At 43.6% G+C, this 21,879-nt stretch overlaps 1 protein-coding gene across 1 annotated transcript; it reads left to right on the top strand.

The window, feature by feature from the left end:
• Positions 1–16,734: 16,734 nt before the first annotated feature.
• hddc2 (HD domain containing 2) lies at positions 16,735–21,660 on the top strand. The gene is made up of 6 exons (XM_029678835.1): positions 16,735–16,844; positions 17,042–17,163; positions 17,361–17,463; positions 17,566–17,634; positions 20,908–21,046; positions 21,154–21,660. Exons 1-6 carry the CDS (start codon positions 16,773–16,775, stop codon positions 21,285–21,287), a joined length of 639 nt encoding a protein of 212 aa, XP_029534695.1. The 5' UTR covers positions 16,735–16,772; the 3' UTR covers positions 21,288–21,660.
• The last annotated feature ends 219 nt before the right edge of the window (positions 21,661–21,879 follow it).

Below are 21,879 nucleotides of genomic sequence, written 5' to 3'. Positions count from 1 at the left end.
GCCCAATCCAGCGGTGGATGCTTCACCTGCTCCTAAGATGGAGCCACAGACTGCAGCTACTGCAGATGTCAAGTACAGCCAGGACATTGGGGCCTCTCCACCCCTGCCTGCCAGCACCGTGCGAGTTCCAGCCCCGAGGGTCCTGCTACCTCCAGGCCTTTCAGACCTCGCCTCAGGGGACCCGCCAGACATCACCCCGGGTGACCCAGCAGAAGTCCCCCTGATGTTGCCCCTGACCTAGATGTCCAGTTCCCTGCCACCACGATAAGGTCACAGTTCCTTTCCTTTCTGGTAGGGTCAGAGTTCCATTTCCTCCCGGTAGAGTCAGAGTTCCCTTCCTTCCTGGTAGGGTCAGAGTTCCCTTCCTTCCCAGTACAGTCAGAGTTTCAGTTTCCTGGCTACCTGGAAGGTGTAAAGTGTCCAGCCTTTGAGTGTCCTGCCCCTCAAGTAGGTCCAGTGTATCTAGCCCCTGTGGCCTTCAGCCTCCTGCCCTACTAGGTCACAAGTTACCTGCGCTAGGCCCTCAGTCCCTAGCACCAGGTCCTCAGTTGTTCTAGCTGTTCTAGGCCCTCAGTCCCTAGCACCAGGTCCTCAGTTGTTCTAGCTGTTCTAGGTCCACAGTCTCCTTGTAGACCCTAAGTTTGCTGCTCTGACAGGCACTAGGTATCCTACCAAGCTAGGCCACACTTTTTCTTTGCCGTCAGGTCTGCAGTCTCCTGCAGGGGTTGTTTGGAAATTAAATAATGAGACAAGAGTCATTGATGCGAATAACCACTGTTGTTCAGCACATTGCAATACATATGGGTATATCAAGCACACCGGTAAAAACACTGGTGTTGGGAGTAATTAACATTTACCAATGGATCTTACACCAATAACATCTTCCCTTTTATAAAATAGGACAGGAGCTGTCAATTCACTAACAAAACAAACCTAGTAATAATATTCAACATTAACAGTTTTTTCCATGTATAAAATAAACAACACATTTTGATAGTCTGTTCACTTTTTCCATTTTTGTTTCTTATTTTAAATATATATTTTTGTCTCTGTCTGTCAACAATCTATAATAGAAAACCTACAGATTCAATATTTTACGTGGCTGGGACAGTCGCCCACCGCGTGAAAAAACGGGGCTTTCCTGTGAGGACTGCGGGGATCATGCACACGTGTGTCACCTGACTGTCTGAGGGGAGTATTAATGGGCAATGGAGTGTCCACCCTGTGTTCCCTGGCTCTTCGCCCAGTGCCTCAGGCAACCCCTACAACCATCAGGGTTCTGAGTAGGTGCTGGCTCAGCAATCCAAAGGTCAACCCTGTTCCGACAATACAGTGATCCCTTCACTTCGACCAAGTAGGAGTGTGGTCCGAATTTCTGCACACAGGATCTGAGTCTCCAGAGGCCCGTCCAGTCCCCTGGTAGTGGTTTCATCTGCACCGCTTCACCCAACCCTGAGCTCAGGTAAATCCTTTGCTGATTTGTCATTGATAAACGTGGACACCTGTCTTCTGTGATGAAGCTTTTCCAGCACGTCTGTCACCACACAGAGCTCCAGGAGAGTGTTGGCTACTGGCAGAGCTGTTTTTAAGCGCCGTGCCATGAGGCGCTGGGCCAGGCTGCTATTCATGCCTTCCGGTGGGGTATTGCGCCACTGCAGGACTGTTTTTAAGGCATCCTTTCACTCTCACAGAGATTCTTTGCATTGGGTGTCGTGGTGATGAGGCGACGTGCTCAAATTCCCATTCTGCAGCAAATGTACACAACTCAAAGCAGGATTATTGGGGTCCATTATCTGAGATGACCCTTTCTGGATGTCCATGGTGAGCAAACTGAGCCTTGCAGCGATTGATCATTGTCTCTGCTGTGAGGTCGGGGAGGAGGTCAATCTCGTAGAAGTCTGAGTAATGATCGACAAACAGAAGAAATTATTTGCCACTGTGCTGAAAGAGATCTAGACTTACTATCTGACAGGGGTGCATTGGTAGCTCATGGGACATCATTGTTCACTCGCTGTAGCTCAATGGTGTATTAATTGCAGATTGTGCATTTACTGACAAAGTTTTTCATATCACTCTGTATACCTAGCCAATACAGTGTGTCACGTGCTTGTCTGTAACAGGCCTCACCTCCAACGTGACTTGACTGTACACACGCCAACAGTTTAGGGCGCAGGGACCGGGGAATAACGACTCTCTGACCCTTGAATATTACCTCACTTTGAACACTGAGCTCCTCTTTGACTGGCCAATATTCTCTGACGGCTAGCGCAGTTTCTTCCTTGCAGTCGGGCCAGACCATCCGAATCACAGACCTCAATGCCTGGAGGTGCTTGTCCCTGTCTGTGTGCTGTCTGATTTGTACAAGGCACTGGTCCGTAACAGTGAGGTAGTCAGTCTGGTGGATGTGTTCAACATCCACTTGCTCTGTTCGTAAGCTGCACATTGTGTATTGTTCATTCATGGAGCGTGTGTGTGTGCCTGATGCAGAAGCCCTCCTGAGCGTGTCACTCACATACATCTCCAGCCCTGGCTTATGCACAGCCTTGAGGTCGTAGCTTTGTAGAGCCAGTAGCATGCTCTGCAGGTGTTTCAGGGCGTTCAGGAGAGGCTTGCTGAATATAGCAATAAGAGGCTTGTGATCTGTCTCTGTGGTAATGTTGTTGCGGCCGTACAGGTAGTGGTGGAAGCGTTGGCATGCAAACACAATGCCGAGGCACTCCTTCTCTATCTGGGCATAGTTCTGCTGTCTGAGTGAGTGTCCTAGAGGTGAATGCCACGGTCTGGCCCTCCACCATGAGGCAACAGCCCAGTCCATATTGGCTCGCGTGACGCTGAATCGTGGCAGGTTTTGACACCAGCAGTTTGTGCTGCTTTCGCTGATACACCTCTGGAGCCACGGAGACACCAAATGGAAGCTTCAACCACCTCTTCCTGCCCCAGGGTGTCCAAAAGGTGGTCATGTCGCTGCTGGGCTCGTCGAGCTTGCACTGCAGGAAGGCATCTCTGGTGTTCACGAGCGTGAATAACTCTTGTAGAGCTTGTAGAGAACATCCTCCAACGTGGGTATAATGTAATGTTAACGTCGCAGAGACCGGTTGAGTGTTTAGGATAAATGCATTTCCGTAGCTTGTCTGGTTTCTTGACGATAACCATATTACTTATCCAGTCTGTGGGCTCAGTGACGGATGTGATGTGGCCATCTACTTCGTATTTGTCAAGCTGAGTTTTCGCAGCTGCTTTCATGGCCACTGGTACATTGCGGGGTGCACACTATACAGGCTGGATTGCTGCGTCCAACTCAAAGTGGACTTCGCCGGGAACTGACTCGACCGGTGTGTTGAAGACCTCGTGGTATTTGCTCAGCACTGTCTCTTTGCACAGGGGCCCAGCCTGGACTTTTGTCTATAGTGTTAAGGTCTGCTGTGATGGTGAAGTTAATAAGCCCGAGGCTCTCGCATGTGGACCTTGAGAGTAATGGCTGCTGACTAGTCTCAACTATTTCAAACTCAAGGGTGTGTTTCTGGCAACGCACAACACACTCTGTCACAAACAGGCCTAAAGAGATCATCAACTGGGCTGAATAGCTGGCATTGCTTGTAGAGAGACAAACCACTTTTTTCCTTTGGCCCTCACTGCACCTATGCATTCACTGGCATATACATCATTCTCAATGCTGTTGTTCCGTTCATCTGTGTTTGTTTCAATTGAGTGCACTTTACCCTCCTTTCTCTTGCTTTTCATGCAGACCCTCGCAAAGTGATTAGCTGTACCACGGGATTTGCACATTTTCCCATAGGCTGGGCAGTGCTCTTTTCCACATCCATGAGAAATGCCACACTATCTGCACGTATTGGGGCTGTCTATTGCAGAGTTGGCTATAATATTAGCATTAGCAGTGGCAAAGGGGATTTTATTTATTGGCTGCCTGAATGTAGCATTGACATTGTCCATATTTCTAGCTCCATGGACCTTATCCGTATATCAGTAAGCTCTGCTGCATGGTATGTCTCCACTGCCAAGACCAGTCTCAGGTCACGTTCTCTCAGCAAACGTCTGCGCTTGCCCTCATCATCTATACCGAGCACTATCTTATCTCTGATCAGTTCATTTTTTAAAAAGCACCATATTCACATGTAGCTGCCTTTTCCCTTAGCCTGGTGACAAAGCTGTCAATGGACTCCCCGTCCTCCTGTTTGCAACAGCAGAAAACATAATGCTCGTGGATAACATTCTTTGCTCGCTTAAAGTAATGTTCAAGAGCATCAAGAACAGCTTTTGCTGTTACCTTGCTGAGCTGCTGTTAGGTTCAGGTTGTGTTTGTGTACGTGTCGGCATTCAACTATAATTATAGTCCTCAAAGTGGCAGTCACTACATCATTATCGTATTCCAGAAGTCCCGCTAGTGCACAGTCCTCCCATTCACCTCTGAACGTACCCCAGGTGGAGGGGAAATGTTCACTGCCGTGTTTATCCGATGCTAACAACACTGAAGCTAACTGCTAAATAGCAAACTTACTGTAGCTAAGGTTAATTCCGGTTAAAGGAAGCATTTTTTCACCCATAACATGGGTGTCAATAACTTTGACCCCTCAATTTGAGACAAAATATTATTACTTGTTAATACAATCTTTACCTCTGAGCAATCATACCAGTATAAAATAAAACTGAACATACAATATAGTTCAGGATTTGAGTGATTTATTTCATACAGTAATTTTTGCTCATCTTCATCACGGGTGTCAATCATTTCGGACCCCACTGTAGGTAGCAGCACTGGCAAGCTAGCTAGCTAGCTTCACGACTATCTAGCTAGCTAGCTAACAACAACAGTATCAGGAATATAGTGACAAATGACTCACGCTTGTGAAATAATCTGTCTGCATTTTTTTGCTGTCATAGTAAAGTGCCCTAGTAGTTCCATCATGCGCCTCCAAATCCTGACCGACTCCATACTATTTGACCTGACAGGCTTGGGAAGTCTGCCCCGGTGCTCCCACGTGGGAGCTAAACATCCAAGTGTATGCACGTCTAATTGACTGAACTATCAAAATCAGCTGTTTTTGACATGTATACATCCAAAGTATTCCTAACAAGCCAAGCTGGGTCACAGAGAAAAGCAGCTTTTTAACATCCTTAATTCTATTTTTTGGGAACAACATCTATTTAATTATTATTCTAATACATTTTAGGTAATATTTCATGGAAAACCTGAATCACTAGACAAATATTTTACGAGATAAAAAATGTCTGCCAACAAAAAAACATTTGAAGTTAACACAACAAACACTGGTAAAACAAAAGATGGGAATTGACAAAGAGAAAGAGGGAGGGGAGCAGTCAGTGTCATAGGAATACAACCTTATTAGAGAGTGAGAGAAAGCTCACAGAAAAAACGGAGCTCGCTGCTCATGCCAATGATTTAGTGCTATCATTCATCAGGCGAGAGAGGGCAGGCGAGAGGAGGTGGTGGGTGTCTTGAGGGGGATGTAGAGACTTGACATGGAGCTTGAATACGTATTGTGGTCCTGCATGACTCAGTTGGTAGAGCATGGTACTTGGACTGCCAGGGTTGTAGGTTTGATTCCCAGGGCCACCAATACGTAACATGTATGCACGTATGACTATAAGTTGCTTTGGATAAAAACGTCTGCTAAATGGCATACAGTGAGCTCTAAAAGTATTGGGACAGTGACAATTTTTTGTTGTTGTTTTGGCTCTGTATTCCAAACATTGTAATGACTATGAGGTTAAATGCAGACGGTCAGCTTTAATTCGAGGGTATTTTCATCCATATCGGGTGAACCGTTTAGAAATTACAGCACATTGTGTACATAGTACCCCCATTCTAGGGGACCAAAGGTATTTACTTACAAGTTCAATTACATGTGTATTTAAGTAGTATAAAGTTAAGTATTTCATAGAACTGACTACATCAAGCTTGTGACTACAAATTTGTTGGATGCATTTGCTGTTTGTTTCGGTTGTGTTTCAGATTATTCTGTGCTCAATGGAAATGAATGGTAAGGGCGCTATGTATAAAAAGTAATTTCGAAATGGTTGATGAATGATTTGGATGAAAATACCCTCAAATTAAAGCTGATAGTCTGCACTTCAACCTCATAGTCATTGTATCATATCAAATCCAAAGTGCTGGAGTACAGAGCCAAAACAACCACACAAATGTCACTATCCCAATACTTTTGGAGCTCACTGTATATTATTATAATAAATAAAGTGCTGTCGGAAACAGTGATGGGGGCTGAGCAGGCAGGCAGGCTTGGTTGGGAAGTCATGCCGCTGGGCTGCCGGTGCCGGGTGCACGGGGCGGCGAGCAAGCAAGGAAGCGGCGGGTGCTGAGAGCCAAGGGGGAAAGGCTGCATCTGGCCTCTAATGAGCCTTTCAGGACCAGCGACGTTCTCATCAGCTCTGTTTGTTTTCACAGGCTGCTCCGTGTTGACTCACACATTGTTTTCCTTGGTCGGTCTCACCATCATTCTCAGGCTCTAGGCCCTTTTATTTATTAAGTGACTGCCCTTTTTTTCTCGTCTGGGGCGGCGTGGACAGGCCGGGTTCTAAATATAACATATTTTCCTTCTCTATTTCACTGCGACCATGCAGGGCCCCTGGCTCACAGCGGCCGGCGAAGCAGCACAGCACAGAGGGGAGCTGGGGGAGCAGGGGGCCGCTTCCCATTGCTTTAACCTCCCCCTGGCTCCCCTCCAATGAGAGCAACGCCGACAGGATATAGTACACACACTTCCTCCATGTTTTGTGTGTGTGTGTGTGTTTGTGTGAGAGAGAGAGTTTGGCTTCCACAATACAGACAATGCATCATACTGTAATTCTTCTGTTATAAAGGAGACAGCTGATTTACTGTATTTTTGAGAACTATCATACTAAAGATCAGTATTCCTTCCAGAAGGATAAATCTTCATATTATTTTGAAGTATTATTTTTAAACCAGCAATCCATAAAACAATATTTATACTGAAGTGTTACAAGTCAGAGGTGTGGACTCGAGTCACATGACTTGGACTCGAGTCAGACTCGAGTCACAAATATGATGACTTGCAACTCGACTTTGACTTTAACACCAATGACTCGTCACTTGACTTGGACTTGAGTCTTTTGACTCGACCTGACTTGATTCCCTCCCTAAGTCCAAATATGAAAAATTGTGCTATTAAAAACAGTGTGCAGCGCATCAACTCTTCATTTAACGGATTACAGTTTGAATCGGACAGCAGCCAATCAAATTGTGCCAGCTGAAAAAAAGTTGTGCGTGGCAGTGCAGAGGAACGTCGGGGGGTGAATTCAGTTGGAGCCCCTGGAAAGATGATACCCAAAATTATTATTTTCGGATATAAAGAAGACGCTGTATCAACAAAAAATGGATTGCAATTTGCAAAATATGTGGGAAGAAAATTACAGACGGAGGCGCAACAATTTCCAACCTTGTTTCGACATTTGAAGCTGCACAAAGAACAGTAGTCGTGGCTAATATAGCCGACAGCTATAAAATGTATAACTTTGCTAACGTAGCATGTAGGCTAACGTAACTTTAAATCAATGAGCCTCCACACAGTCAGTCAGTGCGGGAACGTGATCATTGCACCAAAGATTGAGCTACAACTGGCTAGGCAGTTGGTAGCCTAAATCCTGCCTGATTCTACTGCTGTTCCTAAAACCATTGACAGTTAGCCTACTGTAACCACACACAGAGTGTGTGTGTGCTAAGGTTGGGCGATTGTGTACAAGCCCACATCGCCTGATTGCGCCCCATAGCGATCTTCGACAGTCGATCACTATTGGGGGGATTCTCATGGCTACCCATGTATTTCCATGGAAATAAAACGTTTGAAAAGTAATAAATATATAGATATATTTTAAATCATTCATGATTTGCGTAAATGTAATACTAACTATTACTCTTGTTAAAAATATAAAATTGTATTATGTTTGGTGAAGAGCACATTATGACTTTATGACTCGAAAGTCAAAGTTTTGTACTTGGGACTTGATACTTGTCAATCTTGACTTGAGACTTGACTCGGACTTGCCTGTCTTGACTTGGGACTTGAGTGCTAAGACTTGAGACTTACAAAACAATGACTTGGTCCCACCTCTGTTACAAATCATACACCACATGTATTTTGGAGGGACTGCATGTCAGCTTATGAAATAAAGCTGAATCTTTTTTCCAAATATGGTATAATTATGACACCTACTTTTATCTCCATGCCTGCTTCCTTTCACAGCAAGCATTGCTGAGATGACTGCAGTACACCTGGTTACTATATGTCATCGGTGGTCCTTTATCGTACAGTTACAATGAATGGCAGGTCCATTATGATCAACAGTTAGCTTCTGAGCAGAGCAAATATAGACAGTTACAGATTAAGACTGTGAACTTTCACCTGGCACATAACTGAAATTCTTGAAATATCTTTATGCCAATCCAAATGTGACTATCGTGTACTTAGTCGACCCTGTCTTTCTTTGATGTCCCCACAGGGTTTTTAAATAGCAAGTTGGCGGAGTTATGATAGTTAGAAAGTTATGTAAGGGGAATTTTCCCACTTCCATTTGATCTCTTATTTAATTAAATACAAAAGGTGGTTACACCCACAGACTGTGAAACGATAACGTGCACAGCAGGGCACCCAAATGAAAAGCTTCGTTATCAATTAAGATAAGTCTTGATCATTTTAATGACCTAATTTGGGTGAATTCAAAGGAAAAGCTGGAGCACGTAGACACACTGACAACAACGTTTTCACAAATATTGTAGAGATGCTTATCTGGAAAACTTTCTCATGACTTTATCCTTTAAATAGCATGTATGGTTTTATGTTCAGTATAATTAACATATTGACAGTGATGACTTGCAACAGTAATTTCCTGTACTAATTCTGACACAAGATGGTTGTCTTTCTGGGGGGTTCTCCCATCTCCACAGAGGAACTTTAGAGCTCTGTCAGAGTGACCATCAGATTCTTGGTCACCACGTTGACCAAGGCCCTTCTCCCTCGATTGCAACTGTTAAATGATCCAGTTTGGTAAAACTCCTGCTTCCAACACTGTTGTCACCTCAGCAGTGGATATTAACTGGGGTCATCTATTTAGCACGGTTTGAAAAAATAACAAGCCTGTGACTTGTGGTCTTTAAATTGTGCTTTTGGTATGACTTTCACTGCCATAACTCCTGAGCAGTGATCCTGAAATGCTAACGCTAGTTGTTTTGTTTTTGTGGCTCACGGCAGGAGCTCCTTTTGATGGTGACAGATGGAACGCCACAACAGTTTGAAAAGATGAAAGTTGTTCCTGCGACCCTATAATACACCCTGAATACCCATTCAGGTTGTCTGCACAGGGGGCTCCGGCGCTGTTCCACACTTTGTTATCCAAGGCTGCTGTTCAAATGTGAGAGAGAGACTTCAGACGGTGTCTGATTCAATGGTTGCAGTCGCCGGCAACAGCGGCCCATTGGGCACACACCATCACATGCTCGTAGGCTAAATCGTCATGACCTGAGATTTCACCCACCCTGACTTCCAGCTCCTTTTCCCAGGCTACTCTGACTGACTGACAGTCCAGTCCCAGCTCTAATACCCAAAGTCCCCACACTGAGTCCCCCTTCTTTTTTCCAATCTCACAAATGTTACCCAAACAGCTTTGTTCTTTTAAAACTACAAAAAGAGCAAGAGAAAACAGTACAAGTAGATAGATTAGCCAGTTACGCAACGGGGCCGGTGGCAGTAGCCAGCCAGCCAGTCAGCCAGCTAAGCAGGCCGTGGGTACCTACGGCAGACAGTGGCGCTCTGTGTGTGCAGCCTGGGAGGAGGCATGGTGGCAAGGGGTGGTGAGGGCTCTCTCTCAGCAATCCAGAGGGCTGGCACTGTGCTTGGAACAGGGTGATCTGGCGGGGCTGGAGCCGTAGGACCAGAAGCCTCCTGGCGCTATGTTCGGCTACCTCTCTGTCCCTTTATCTGAGACGCAGAGTTGAGAAGTGGGTCACCCACGGCCAACAGAGGTAGAGTTAGTTACAGACAGGCCAGCCTATGTTTTTACGTACCTTTGTGGGGGGGGGGGGGGGGGGTTGGTCCTCAGAGTTGAACATCAACATTTAGGTGTAAAGTTTAATACAGTACACAACATCAAATAATTTGCATTTTGTATCCATTTCAAAATGGATAAATCCTCTGGAATTGAAGAGCACTGGATATGCTTAGAGAGACATGAGAATATTGGAAATAAGAATGAACAAGTTTCAAAACAACACATCAACAACAACGGCTGTAAACAAAACATCCATCACACTGTACTGAAGTGCCACAAACAGACTCCGTAAATCCTTTTGTTCTGAGGCCCATTGGTGTGATGGTGTTGGGCTGGGTGTTGCTCCCTCCGAGGTATTCAGTGGCACAGGCACAGCCCACTGTGACGCATCGCACCCCACAGAGCAGCTGAAAGGGCTGCTTCGTAAGACCAAATGCAGGGTTAAACGTCCTGTCACACCGCCAATAAATCTAAAAACAATCACTCTCCCCATTCAGTTACCAGTGAATAACAACTCCTAACTACGCCTGGATAGAAACAACAACTTGTTTTCAGTTTCCGATGGATGATTATACATGTCTATACTCCTTCTTGGAAAATACAGGGTTAAAAAAGATATACAGAGTATTTGGAAAGTATTCAGACACCTTGACATTTTCCACATTTTGTTACGTTACAGCCTTATTCTAAAATGTATTCAAAAAATAAAAATCAACATCAATCTACACACAATAGCCCATAATGACAAAGCGAAAACCATTCTTTAAAAATGTTTGTCAGTTTATAAAAAATTAAATAATTTTAAATAAGTATTCAGACCCTTTGCTATGAGACTCGAAATTGAGCTCAGGTGCATCCTGTTTCCATTGAGATGTTTCTACAACTTGATTGGAGTCCACCTGTGGTAAATGAAATTGATTGGACATGATTTGGAAAGGAACACACCTGTCAAAATAAGGTCCCTGACAGTGCATGTCAGAGCAAAAACCAAGCCATGAGGTTGAAGGAATTGTCCATAGAGGTTTGAGACAGGATTGTGTCGAGGCACAGATCTTGGGAAGGGTTCCAAAACATTTCTGCATCATTGAAGGTCCCCAAGAACACCTCCATCATTCTTCAATGGAAGAAGTTTGGAACCACCAAGACTCTTCATAGAGCTGACCGCTCGGCCAAACTGAGCATTCGGGGGAGAGGGGCCTTGGTCAGGGAGGTGACCAAGAATCCGATGGTCACTCTGACAGTGCTCCAAGAGTTCCTCTGTGGAGATGGGAGAACCTTCCAGACAACCATCTCTGCAGCACTCCACCAATCAGGCCTTCATTGTAAAGTGGCCAGATGGGAGCCACTCCTCAGTAAAAGGCACATGATTTTGTCAAAAGGCACCTAAAAGGACTCTCAGACCATGAGAAACAAGATTATCTGGTCTGATGTAACGAAGGCTGAACTCTCTGGCCTGAATGCCAAGCATCAGATCTGGAGGAAACCTGGCACCATCCTTACGGGGAAGCATGGTGGTGGCAGCATCATGCTGTAAAAATGTTTTTCAGCGACAGGGACTGGGAGACTAGTCAGGATCGAGGGAAAGATGAACAGAGCTTAGTACAGAGCGATCCTTCATGAAAACCTGCTTCAGAGTGTTCAGGACCTCAGACTGGGGCGAAGGTTCACCTTCCAACAGGACAACAACCCTAAGCACACAGACAAGACAACGCAGGAGTGGCTTCGGGAATGTCCCTGAGTGGCCCAGCCAGAGCCCAGACTTGAACCCGATCGAACATCTCTGGAGAGACCTGAAAATAGCTGCGCAGTGATACTCCCCATCCAACTTGACAGAGCTTGAGAGGATCTGGAGAGAAAAAACTCCCCAAATATAGTTGTGCCAAGCTTGTACTGTCATACCTAAGAAACCTTGAGTCTGTAATCGCTGCCAAAGGTGCTTCAACAAAGTACTGAGTAAAGGCTCTGAATACTTAAGTAAATGTTACATTTCAGTTTTTAATTTTTAATAAATGTACAAAAAAAAGTTTTTGCTTTGTCATTATGGGGTATTGTGTGTAGATGGATGAGGGGGAAAAACGATTTAATCCATTTTAGAATAAGGCTGTAATGTAACAAAATGTGGAAAAAGTCAAGGGGTCTGAATACTTTCCTAATGCACTATACGTATCTGTTATCATAACCTTTTGATAATAAACCTATCCTTATTTGCCAACAATGTATTCTCAAATGCATAAATACAACATTTTATGGACATTGCAAGTTCCACCTCCCTCCTCTTTCTGTAAGTGAACTAAGCTGTGCTTTGGGCCTCCTCAATGAGCCTAACATACTCAGCCTCTCAAAGTCTCTAAATCAAAGGAGAGGAGCCATGAATTACAATGTCCCTTTCTTCCTCCTCTCCCAGAGAAGAGAGGAAAGCCATGTGTGAGCCCCCAGTCAGTCCTCTTCTCCTCTCCTCCTCTCCCAGTAAAATACAGATTTCCCCCGTCTTTCCCTGTGAACTCTGTTTATGACCGGCCGAGGTCGCTCACTTCAAGGCAGTGCTTTGCTCTTTTGAGGTGGAGTCAGCAGTGTTGCTGGGTCTCATGTTTCACCTGCCCTGGCCCTAACCTCTCCCCATTCACATGGCCTGCAGGGACACAACCCTCCTCTGTCTTACAGACTCTCCACACAAAGAACTGACAAAGCAGTGCAAGTGATGCTATTTGCCACCATGGTTTTCCACAGCAGCGTTGTTGTTGCTGGTCGCTGACTGGAAGGAAGCTGCGCTCTGGCAAACAGCATGTTCTGACACCCAGAAAGAGCAGTTTGGGGGTTCCAGGGCCTGGGATGTATTACCTGTTGCCGAGGTAACCCAAGCAAAAAGGATGCACACTACTTGATTGAATTCTTCGTGCGGCCCTCCTGGCCAGAAGTCTTGTCTATAGCCTGTTAGTCAGGCATATCTAAGTATGCTTAACATGCCAAATATCACATCAATAGATCGAGACCAGACACAACCTGCATTTCTGACATTCTCTGGTTTAATCAACCTTTAATACCACCTTTAGGTTGTGAGAACAGAAAATAAATAAACACAAATGTAAAATATAAGTTGATCCAAATGGAACTGAAATTCATCACAAAATATGACTAAAATGCCACGATCATAAACTAAAATCAAATAGGAAAAAGATTTGTGAAACTCTGAAGTGTGTTACTAATTGTGTCTTCTCCCTGAGTTTAGGGGCCTGCTCTTTACTATGTCACTCAACAACAGTGGCTAGATCAGTAAGCAGTGATATAGATAGCAGAGTAGCCAGCCAGGGAGGAAGACATGGGGGATACAATAATAGCCTGGTGCATGGAGCAAGTTCTCGGTGGTCTTCAACACGCCCAGCTGAGTGATGCTCACGCGTGCGCTCTTCGTAAACATCCCCCCGCACGCCAAACGCAAGGCGGTACGGCATTCTCACGAGAAACTAGTCTGCTGTGTCCCAACGTCCAGACAGCCTCTACGTCACCACCTCTCTCACCGAGAGGATTCTCAGGATAACCAGAGAGCTGCAAAATCCCCCTAAAGATTTCCCAGACCATTATTAGTGTCAGGTCCTAAATTTAGAGCCACTAGGGTCAAACTGAGGAGTCAAAGGTTAGGAGGATGTCTTAAAAGCCCCAAACCGTAACACAGCCAAAAAGCTCAAAATAGAGGATGGGACAACGCATTAAGAGATAAGCAGTCTGTAGCTAGCCTAGCTGTCCCTCTGGTCAACTGGCTGGGTCTATTTTCTATCCCACAGAATAGAGGATGGATGAGAGGAAGGAAATCCTTGTTTCCTGTAAATAAAGGGAGGAGTGCAGCAGCTATCATTGTTTTGACAACATGATTAGAGTGGATGTTGTTCTTGTCTGACAGTCGTCACATTGACCTATAAAGGTAGTCTTTCTCTACATGCCCTGGGGTAAATTGGAATCAGCCACCCGTTGGTTTATGAGATTCGTAGCAAAACTGTAGGCAGATGAACGGCTTCTTGACTAACAGGAATGCAGGCAATGTTTGAATGATTTCACTGAGAAGGGTTTAGTCTGACCTGAGAACTTGTTCCATCTTGAAGATGAAACCACACTCAGGGGGAACAAATGGCACTCTGTCAGCAGCTTAGAAATCCAACGGCAATGACTCAGAAAGGTGAACAAAATAGTCTGCTTTTTGAAGCATTATTTCTCAGGGTCATCAACCCATTCCAATGTTGGGAACAATTACAGATATGAGCTGACTATAGTCTATCATTTCAAACATAGGCATTACTATACAAGGGAAACAAGAGTTGTCTGATACTTAAATTACTGCTGCGCTACAATCCACATAAAAGCTGACGTTGATGGTCACATCATCCAATAAACCCATTTGACCCTCAGTCGTGCCCCAGAGAGAGCCCCTTCCAGGTCTGTATTGTCTACCATGCCCCCAAATAGGGTGTCTGCCTGGAGGAAACCATGTGGGGAGGAAGTGTGGTGGCACAGGTAGATGAGGAAGTGAGACTGTCCGTGTCTCCCTGACAGGACACACACACCCTGGATATAGCATTTACAACCCAGAAGGGAGGAAAAGACCCATATCCTTTGCCATCATCATGATGAAATATAGGCTCACAGCTGCTTGGTTGTAAAGATCCTGAGAGACACAACTTAAGGAGGGCGACATTTTGTGGGGTATTCTATGTCCAAGTGTCGTGGGTTAAATATTTGGCAACAATTTAGAACACAAAAATCACAATATCCCACCAGATATCTCACCTGTCTCCCCACTCTCTCTTTGTAGCTCTGATATGTAATGTATTGATGTTTGGTTTGGAGTAAGAAGCCAGTGATGTAATGTGAATGGAATCCTAATGTTCCTGTAACAGACATATTGTATGCCTCATCATACGTGCCAAGGCCACAACTTCTAAAGACACAGGGGAAACTAATTTAACAGCTACAGAAGGACAGTCAAAATACTCTACACTTTGTAAATATTTTGAAATGATGAACACACTATCGGTAATTTCTACAAATGAATCTATCAAACAGATAATTCCTTTAGAAACTTTCTTAGTTCTTACACATTTGGGGAAACTGTGTATAGGTCAGACGTCATAATGCAAAGTTAAAGGCATTTCTGATATTTTTATATATTTTTATTTTACCTTTATTTAACCAGCAAGTCAGTTAAGAACACATTCTTATTTTCAATGACGGCCTGGGAACAGTGGGTTAACTGCCTGTTCAGGGGTAGAACGACAGATTTGTACCTTGTCAGCTCGGGGGTTTGAACTCGCAACCTTCCGGTTATTAGTCCAACGCTCTAACCACTAGGCTAGAGATTCCTGATATATTGTTTAGAAGATTCATTTCCTGGGCATTAAGCCAAACTTAATGGGCCAGTGTAGTCAAAAACATGATTTTCCTGTGTTTTATGTCCACATTATGTGAAATTGTGAAAATTATAATAATGCCCTTTTAGTGTAAGAGCTGTTTGAAAAGATGGAGTTTTGGTCTGCCTGATGACATCACCATGCGGTAAATGACATAATCGACCAATAAGAAAGAGTTTCAAACTTCTCTGCCAATAACAGCTAAGAATAAAATGTTGTTGATTTTTGACCATTTTAAGTAGAGAAAGAAAATCATGAAGGTATATATTTATATTTCCACATTATGTGAAATTGTGAAAATGATAATAATGCCCTTTTAGTGTAAGAGCTGTATGAAAAGATGGAGTTTTGGCCTGCCTGATGACATCACCATGCGGTAAATTAGTTAAGTGAATTTTGACCATTTTAAGTAGAGAAAGAATATCATATGAAGGTACTTAATTGTTACCCAGAAATGATTTGATATTGCGATAAAAACTGCTGCATAGAGTACCACGAATGAGTCATAATACCCATAAAACCTAGCGGGAGATTAATTATATTTATAACATATAAAACGCAGGACAATATCAATATATTTGTATTTACCCCCCAAAACGAAATGCGAATTAGCTGCTAATGTGGCTATCATAAAGAACTACAAGTGCCATGATGATCTGGACGAGACTGCCGAAGAGAGGCAAAGGTAAGAATCTCTGGATTGAGCTAAATGTACTAATTAATAAATTGGCTAAATTTCTTTAAATTGACAATTCTGTGACCTGCCTTGATAACATTTTAAATGGACAATTCTGTGAACTGTCTTGATAACATTTTAAATTGACACAATACCTGTTAGCAAAGGTGTCAGCTAGAGATGTCAGCTAGAGGCGTTATATTGTTAACATTTAAAAAACGTTATTATAATTTTGTTTTTTTTCACTTTTATTTAACCAGGTAGGCTAGTTGAGAACAAGTTCTCCATTTACAACTGCGACCTGGCCAAGATAAAGCAAAGCAGTGCGACAGAAACAACAACAACAGTTACACATGGAATAAATAAGCGTACGGGCAATAACACAATAGAAAGAAAAGATCTATATACAATGTGTGCAAATGGCATGATGCCTTTTATGTGTTAAATGTAATTCATATTCAAATAAACAATCTGCACATAATGTCAACTAGTATACTAGGCCTAATAAGACACCAGTTCTGCCAGTGCTGGGTTTATGGTTTGTGCATAGCCTTGTTTATGATGCCATCTATTGGCAAGATTTGAGCATTGCACACATTTCTGGCCATGCTTTTATTTACTACCGGTTCGACAAGATATCAATGGCCGCCTCCATAAACTCCGACAGCATGAAAAATATGTTGCAATTTATGAAACTTATTGGGCAACTGAAAGTAAGCCATTGATTACGATAAGGTTTATTTAACGACACTATTCACGTGATAAAGCACAATTTCAACCCACGTTGGTTTACATGACGTCAATGAATAGTATAACTTACCCTACCTTTTTTTGTCAATGAATAGTATTACTTACCCTACCTTTTTTATGGCTGCTTTTTGTCAACAATTTCTTTACCCCCATCCTGCAGCGCGTGCCACGGACGGGCTGGGTGTACAGGAACGTGAAACAGCCGGAGAGTGTGTCTGACCACATGTACAGAATGTCCATGATGGCTCTGACGATAGCAGATCACAACGTCAATAAAGAAAGGTAAAGTTGTTCTGTACACTAGCTCATGTTCAAACTTCAAACATCGCAGCTGTAATACAATTTGTTATAAACGTTGCATTATTTTCTTAGACTTTTTCACGCTTAATTACTAGGTAAGGCCTACAATGAAGTATTATATTTGATTCAGGTCTTTATGGAATCATTTTTGTAATGAATTACATACATTTCTCTCGTAGGTGCATGAAGTTGGCCTTGGTTCATGACATGGCAGAATGCATTGTGGGTGATATTGCACCTGCAGACAACGTTAGTAAAGCAGAGAAACACAAAAGGGAAGAGGTAGGTTATTCTTATAAATCTTCCATGGTGTCAAAAGGTAGGATATTGTAGATTTGTAAATTCCTCTGTCATTGGCTGATATTTCTATCTGTCCTTTCTCAGGAAGCAATGAGGCACCTCACTGGTCTTCTCCAGGAGGGATTGAGGAAAGAGATCTATGAACTCTGGGAGGTCAGTCACAGCTGTTTTCCACTTTGCTACATTCACCTTTATGTGCCTGTAGTATGTGTTTTTCTTCTCATCTCTCCAATCAACCAGCGGTTAAATTGGTAATTTGAGGTGGTGGAGCGCTATCCCTCCACATCCCTAATGCTAGCCTCTACCCAAATCCTACCCCTACCTTCATGTCCACACCCCAGCGCCACCCTAACTGTAATCTCCACTCTTAGAATTTTTTTTGCTATCTAGAACCTAAAACGGTTCTTTGGCTGTCACCATAGGCAAACCCTTTGAAGAACCATTTTTGGTTCCAGGTAGAACTGTTTTGGGTTCCATGTAGAACCCTTTCCACAGACAGTTCTATATGGAACCCAAAATGGTTCTACCAGGAACCAAAAAGGGTTCTCCAATGGGGACAGCTGAAGAACCCTTTTGGAACCCTTTTTTCTAAGTGTAGTATCAACCACAATGCTATACCTTCATTTCCAGACCACAACCTTTACGCTAATCTCGTTCCCAGACACTTCTGCCCAAATGCGCAAATAGTCTAGTGGACTAACATCAAACTTGGCCTTCGTTATCATTAGTAAATACAGAGAGCCATGAGAATCTCCCGGTGCATAGGCATTGGCGCAATCATCTCCCACAACACCTTCATCATAACCCTTCCTTGTACGTGTCTTGTGCACCTCAGTTTATATTCCGCCTTGGAGACATGTGATTCACTAAAATGAAATGATTATCAACATTTTTCTCAGTAGGTCACGCCCACAGAATTCTATCGTCACTCCCACTAAGGCCGTTGAATTGTTGATAACCCAGGCTTATAAGGGCAATAGGTTACCCTAACCTTAAAGTGGAACTGACAGCATTTTAGCAACATGCAATCATATTTTTGGGAGTTTAAATTTTGTTTTATTTTTAATAATTGTATTTTACCCCTTTTTTCTCCCCAATTTCATGATATCCAATTGCAATCCAATAACGATCTTGTCTCATCGATGCATCTCCCCAACGTGCTCTGGAGAGGTGAATGTCGAGTAATGCGTCCTCCGAAACATGACCCGCCAAACCATGCTTCTTAACACCAGCCCGCTTAACCCGGAAGCCAGCCACATCAATGTGTCGGAGGAAACACTGTTCAACTGATGACTGGAGTCGGCCTGCAGGTGCCCAGCCCGGCACAAGGAGTCGCTAGAGCGCGATCAGCCAAGTAAAGCCCAACCGGCCAAATCCTTCCCTAACTCAGACGATGCTGGGCCAATTGTGCGCCGCTCTATGGAACTTGCAGTTTTGGCCGGTTGAAACGGCCTTTGAACGAACACAGGTTTGTAGTGACGCCTCAAGCACTGAGATGCAGTGCCTTAGACCGCTGCGCTACTCGGGAGGCCCCTCAACATGAAATCGTATTAAAATGTGTTCATATACACCCCCAGGAAATATATGACTCTTTTTCTTTCCTGACAAGCGAGCACTTAGATATGGTCATTTCCACATTTTCATAAATTCTTAGAAAGGTGGGGATACCTAGTCAGTTGTCCAACTGAATGTATTCAACTGAAATGTGTCTTCCGCATTTAACCCAACCCCTCTGATTCAGAGAGGTGCGGGGGGCTGCCTTAATCGATATCTACGTCTTCGGCACCCGGGGAACAGTGGGTTAACTGCCTTGCTCAGGGGCAGAACGGCAGATTTTTTACCTTGTCAGCTCAATATTTGGAAATGACGTATATGAAGACATTTGTGAAAATTCTATAACAATAAATATAGAGTGTGTAAACTGCCATGCGTTTGGGAATGTAATCGTAATTGCAGTAAATAGAACCTAATAAAAACATCTCTCGTCCAGGACAGGAGTCAACGCAGACCGGTGCATCATAGCCAATCTGACCTTCAGAAGGCCTTTATGCAAATAAGCCATTTGCTGTGTGTTTAGTAGCAACAGCGCGACTTTAGATCATTAGAACACATTCGCCAAAAGCCACAAAATACACCTGAAAGGATTTCTGCAAATATGTAAATACTATGGGAGTCCTATTACATTTGGGAACTTTTCAGTCCTTTTGATCAAACAACCATGAAACGGTATGCTCTATCCCTCAGTTATGCACATCAGCAACAACGAGATCAGCAACTAATGCTAGCCAGAGCGAGATTAACTAAAATATAGGGAACATTAGATAAACTCTCTCAAAATGTAAGCTTGTTGGGCATCAAAATTGCACTAATGATGGTGGAATAGTTGCCTGCTCGTCCTTCTGCAACTTGCCTGCCAAATGCGTGCTTATCCCAACCTACTTTTTGCCAACTGAATGGGTACTTGCCTGCCTGCCCATTTGATCAATGCAAAATACATTTGATTGACAAATAGATAAGTGTTCAGAGCGCACACTGCACATTTGACACTGGAGGCTCTGGCCGAGGAGTAAGTAGGGTTGATCCGAGCGTTCCTCACAATGGCAGTCAAGCACCCAAGCTAACTGGCTAAATTTGGCTAGCTTGCTAACTACTTCCAGACACAAATGAGAAAACACCTCTCTGACCCTCGCCTAACCAGTTCGGCACAGTGATGCCGAAACGTTGGTAAATACCCATTCAATTGCTGGGAGTTTATATATGGAGTGTGCAACTTTCTTTATTTTGATAGTTTATGAATTATATTAATCATGCATTGAACTGCATCAATCTATTCTGACAACAATGCCTTAGTGTACGTCATGGAGTCAAATAGAGCCTATTTGGAAAACCTCTTATAAACTTGGTTTTGTAGCATAAACCCGGGAATTTGATATGTTTGACTGATATTATGATTGTCTGTTTGTTTCATATCTGCAAAGTAGTTAAAACGCTGTCAGTTCCACTTTAACCCTAGCTTCATGTCCACAACCTGGCTCAACCCTAACCCTCAACCACAACTCTAATCCTAACTTCCCTACAGTGGAGGCTGATGAGGGGAAGACGGCTCATAATAATGGCTGGAACGGAGTAAATGGAATGGCATCAAACACATCGAAACCATGTGTTTTATGTATTTGATACCATTCCACTCATTCTGCTCCAGCCATTACCGCGAGTCCGTCCTCCCCAATTAAGGTGCTTGCCTAAACCTAGCTTCCATAACCCTTACTCTATTTGGCATAATCCGAACCTTGGTTTATCCTACTTTTATGATTCTACTTTTTATCCTACTTTTCTCTTTAAACGAAGGTGCCTGAGCTGCAGCTCCGGGTAGCTCCAGCTCAGTTAAACCACTGCTCAAACCCCTCCCACACTGTGTGTCCCCAGGAGTACGAGAGCCAGACGAGCGCTGAGGCTAAGCTGGTGAAAGAGTTTGACCTGCTAGAGATGATTCTGCAGGCCCACGAGTACGAGGAGCTGGAGGGGAAACCAGGCAGGCTACAGGAGTTCTTTGATTCCACACAAGGTAGATACTATATCTCATTGAACCTGGTAGTGAGGGCTGATGATCGGCTCTATGGGCTATCTAAAGGTGGTGTAATTTTTGCTTTTTAAAATCTCCATCCACCTCAGGCCGATTCCACCACCCAGAGGTAATCCAGTTTGTGAAGAGTCTAAATGAAGAGAGAGCTGGTCACTTGGCAGCTGGAGGTGATGGGTCGTCTGGGAGCTCAGAGTCCAAGAAACCAAGAACCGACTCCTCCTGACTTCAACATTTCCACTGAATGATGCTACACTCCGCTTGTGTCAATGATGTTGTGGTAGCCACTGTTCTAACTGATCCTCACACGACGTGGTAGAATGTTGTCATGGAAACCTGGTTCTGGTTGGTGAGTTGTAGCCCATCTTTTGCTATCCTTGAAAACAAATGTGTGCCCTGTTTTACTCCCAAAGTGCTAATTTTATTTGACATAGATGGACAAGACTTTGAAAGTAATTTGTCTATATTGAACGTTTCTGGATGTGCACATTTCGTCTGTACAATTCCTGTGATGTATCAGAAGATGCACCTATTTTGTTTTGAGTTGTTTGACCACTTAAGCTGTGAGTCTTCATTAAAACCATTGGTTATAATTATTACGTATGGCTATAACATTATTTATTTGAGAGAATTCCCGTAGGCCTACATGTTCGAATCAATATAAACTGCAAATACCTTGGGCTCTATTTTACCAAACCTAACGGAATGGTCAGTCTAGACACTGGGCGGTTTTATGCATCTCTAAAGCATGGCTAAAATAATGTAGGCCTACCTGCAATACATAGATACACTATATATACAAAAGTATGTGGACATCC

This window comes from Oncorhynchus nerka, linkage group LG13, assembly GCF_034236695.1.
Source record: "Oncorhynchus nerka isolate Pitt River linkage group LG13, Oner_Uvic_2.0, whole genome shotgun sequence".
NCBI classification, from domain to species: domain Eukaryota; kingdom Metazoa; phylum Chordata; class Actinopteri; order Salmoniformes; family Salmonidae; genus Oncorhynchus; species Oncorhynchus nerka.
The sequence above is the reverse complement of the archived record's forward strand: the minus strand, read 5'-3'. Positions and strand labels throughout refer to the sequence as shown.